This window comes from Plasmodium cynomolgi (genome assembly GCF_000321355.1).
Source record: "Plasmodium cynomolgi strain B DNA, scaffold: 0194, whole genome shotgun sequence".
NCBI lineage: Eukaryota > Apicomplexa > Aconoidasida > Haemosporida > Plasmodiidae > Plasmodium > Plasmodium cynomolgi.
Genome location: NW_004192777.1, coordinates 1 through 3,194, shown reverse-complemented (window position 1 = coordinate 3,194; position 3,194 = coordinate 1). Strand labels below are relative to the sequence as shown.

The following is a 3,194-nucleotide window of genomic DNA, read 5'->3' as shown; positions in this document are numbered from 1 at the left end:
TTCTGGTATTTTTAATTATATAATAACAGTTTTAATATTATAACTTCTTTAACAATTATAAAATAACATAATAAGCTATTTTATAATATGTACTAAAATAAATAATAGAATTTAGATGTTTATTCTATCACATTTACAAATGTATTGATACATCATTACCTCTTTAGGATTATATTATATAACTGTTGTAATCTTCCCATTCTACGATCGATAATAAATTCAATTAATACTTTTGTTTTAAATTTTATGTTTCTTCTTTTAAATAAAAAAACAAAATTTAAATAGATTCATTTGATTCATGGCATGTAAGCACCATTAGTAAATATGTATACATGTATATGTACTCATAAATATCTTGCTATGAATAGTGGTATGCGCAGATACAAATTGCATCAACTTGAATATAGTAAAAAGGATTATTTTATATTACCACATAACATTATTTGATGTGTTGTTCGTTATCATATGTGCAACTAATACTAGTTATTTTATGTAGGGGGATAAGCCACATATAATCCTCCAATTTACATATCCATAAATTCGGCATCGAGTTCTTGCAGTAACAATTCTTAACCAAGATATACACGATAATAAATATTAAATATTTTTTTTCTTTGTCAACTTTTATTTAATCTCTATAAAAACAGTGCAGGGTAATATAAAAATGAAAAATATAATATATTTATTTTATGCTTATAAATTTTTTTATCATTCTTTAAAAGCTATGTTTTTGCTTGTATCCCTTATATCTGTTAATAACATACTTGTAATTACGACATTTTTTATTTTTTTTTAGGGGATATTACAATATTGTCCCTTAACTAATACATTACTTTTTGTATCAACCATTGTATTTACAAAAGTTATACATTTTACGTACAAACATAGCTTTCATAACTTGCTCCTCTTTAATCATTTATACTATAAGTTATTCATTTTTATATCATATAAATGATCGTGCAATTTTTCCTATTATAAGACTTTCACACCCTAATAATTTATGCATACTTTTATTTCTTTTTTTTTGCACTTTTATCATTATTCACTTATAATAAAATTACGCAAATATTATGACCATATTTTCCTGCTCAAATGGTTGTTCCAAACACTTACATATTATATACATTATTAGTAATATGAGTCACGCCTCGACTGATATGACAGATATACGTCGCTCATTTGAGATTCTACAAACGACTCTTGTGACCCATAATTTGATAACTCTGCTACATATTCTTCATGATAATTATTCTCAGATTTTCTTTTCTTTTTTCCTCTTTTATTTGATCGTGTCCTTTTCGGGGTTGACTAATATGGGGAAAAAATATATATAAATTTCAATATTTTTACGTTATAATTACACATTTAAAGAAATATAAATTTAAAATGTCCTCAAAATTTGCTTATATTTTATGTCGTATTTTTTGTTTACTGTGAAAAAAAGAAAAGGAAAACAACTACTCCAATTGTTGAAGCACAAACGATTGAGTGACGAAAATACTCCGATTTCAATGCATCATACATTTTTTCCAAAAAATTAGATATATATGTGATGGCCTCAGATGTTGTGTGTAAAGTGGCAGAAGCAACAGATTGGATGTTATTACTTCCATCTGGCATGTGCTCACCCGTTTTCGAATTATGAAGTTGCGATACTGGTACATCCCTTTTAGGATCACTTAAGTTTGCTCTACTTTGAGGGGTAACTGTATCTACCAATCCTTTATTTGTTCCGGGTCCTTCAGTTGCTTGAACTTGATCTCTTCTGTATCCTGATGCTGCAGAATTGGTTGCACCTTCATCCCGTGTCGGTGGTTGAACACCTGCAGAATTTCTATCTTGAGATGTTCTAGTTGTCGTACCCCCAAATATCCACCCAAATATAGAAGATTCTCCTCCACTCCTACCGCTACTAGATCCTTTACCTTTACATTGTTCTAATGCAGTTATAAGAGTCTTGGGGTCGTATTTAGAACTACAATCAGCATAATCAGGACCATAAACACCAAAAAATCCATTTGTACACTCCTTCTTGTACAGATTATAAAATGAATTAATATTGTTAAGATATACAGAATATTCTTTGCATTTATCTTTAGTTTTTGAACTAATATAACTTTTAATCTTATCATAGTTTTTAAAATAAATATAAGATACTTTCCTATTTTTCATTTCATCTAAATTAATATCCTTTTCATATGGTATAGTGTTATAACAATAATTTTGTTTAATTTTCCATCTAACAGTATTTCCTACATTTATTAGACTTTCAGCAAAAGTTATACTGCTAATTTTTTTCTTGTGGTCTTTTTCTATTCCTCCTATTTCATCATATAACCAATAAGGTAAGTAACGACAATAGTTATAGGTTTCTGTACTTTTACTTTTTTCCTATTTTTCTAAAAAATATACTAGTTTACTACAAAGTTTTTTAGCTTCAGCATTCTTTTTATCTCCTTTGTCAAATACATTGCAATAATTATCAAATTCAGCTGGTTTTCCAGGACTTGTAAAGAAATCTTCATACATTTGATGAAGTTTTACATCCTTTGCAGCTTTCTCCTAATAATTAACATGAAGGTGTTAATAGATAAGCACTAAGCATCTGGCTATAATAACAATGTTTTCACTCTTGTTCCAAGAGAAAAAGGTTATTAAACTAGTAATGGATATATAATGGTTTAAAGACAAGTATATTATACCAGGTTTGCCGATGTTGCCATCGTCATTTTTTCTGGAGAATATTTGAAATTAATAAAATTAGAAATGTCTTTAGACAGTAGTAAGTATTATTATGTAAAAAGTAAAATAGTGAAATCATCTATCAATATATTTTAGTTATCTTCTATCTGATTCGTGGGATCTATACAAGAATTTATTCGTATGCTGTATTATTTAATAACATATTCAAAATTAATTATTTTCTACTATCCACGTAAAACAAAGTTCCATTTAAATTCTCACAAAGAAAAAAGTAACAAAACAACATAAGATTCAAGATCTATGAAATAGTATGAACAATATAATAATTTTAAAACATTTAATTATTACACGAAAGATAAATAAAAGGAAATTCTTATAATTTTTTCGTTGAAATATGTATTTAACAATTTGTTTGACTTCTTAAATATTCTTTAGAGATATTTTCATTTATTGTTGATAGAAAAGGATTTTTCTGGGAAAATAACATCGTA

General features: G+C 26.9%; 1 protein-coding gene across 1 annotated transcript; it reads right to left on the bottom strand.

The window, feature by feature from the left end:
• Positions 1-1,428: 1,428 nt before the first annotated feature.
• PCYB_002910 (hypothetical protein) lies at positions 1,429-2,529 on the bottom strand (the record flags this gene model as incomplete). Its single annotated transcript, XM_004227712.1, has 2 exons — positions 1,429-2,391; positions 2,413-2,529. 2 exons carry the CDS (start codon positions 2,527-2,529, stop codon positions 1,429-1,431), a joined length of 1,080 nt encoding a protein of 359 aa, XP_004227760.1.
• Between the last annotated feature and the right edge of the window lie 665 nt (positions 2,530-3,194).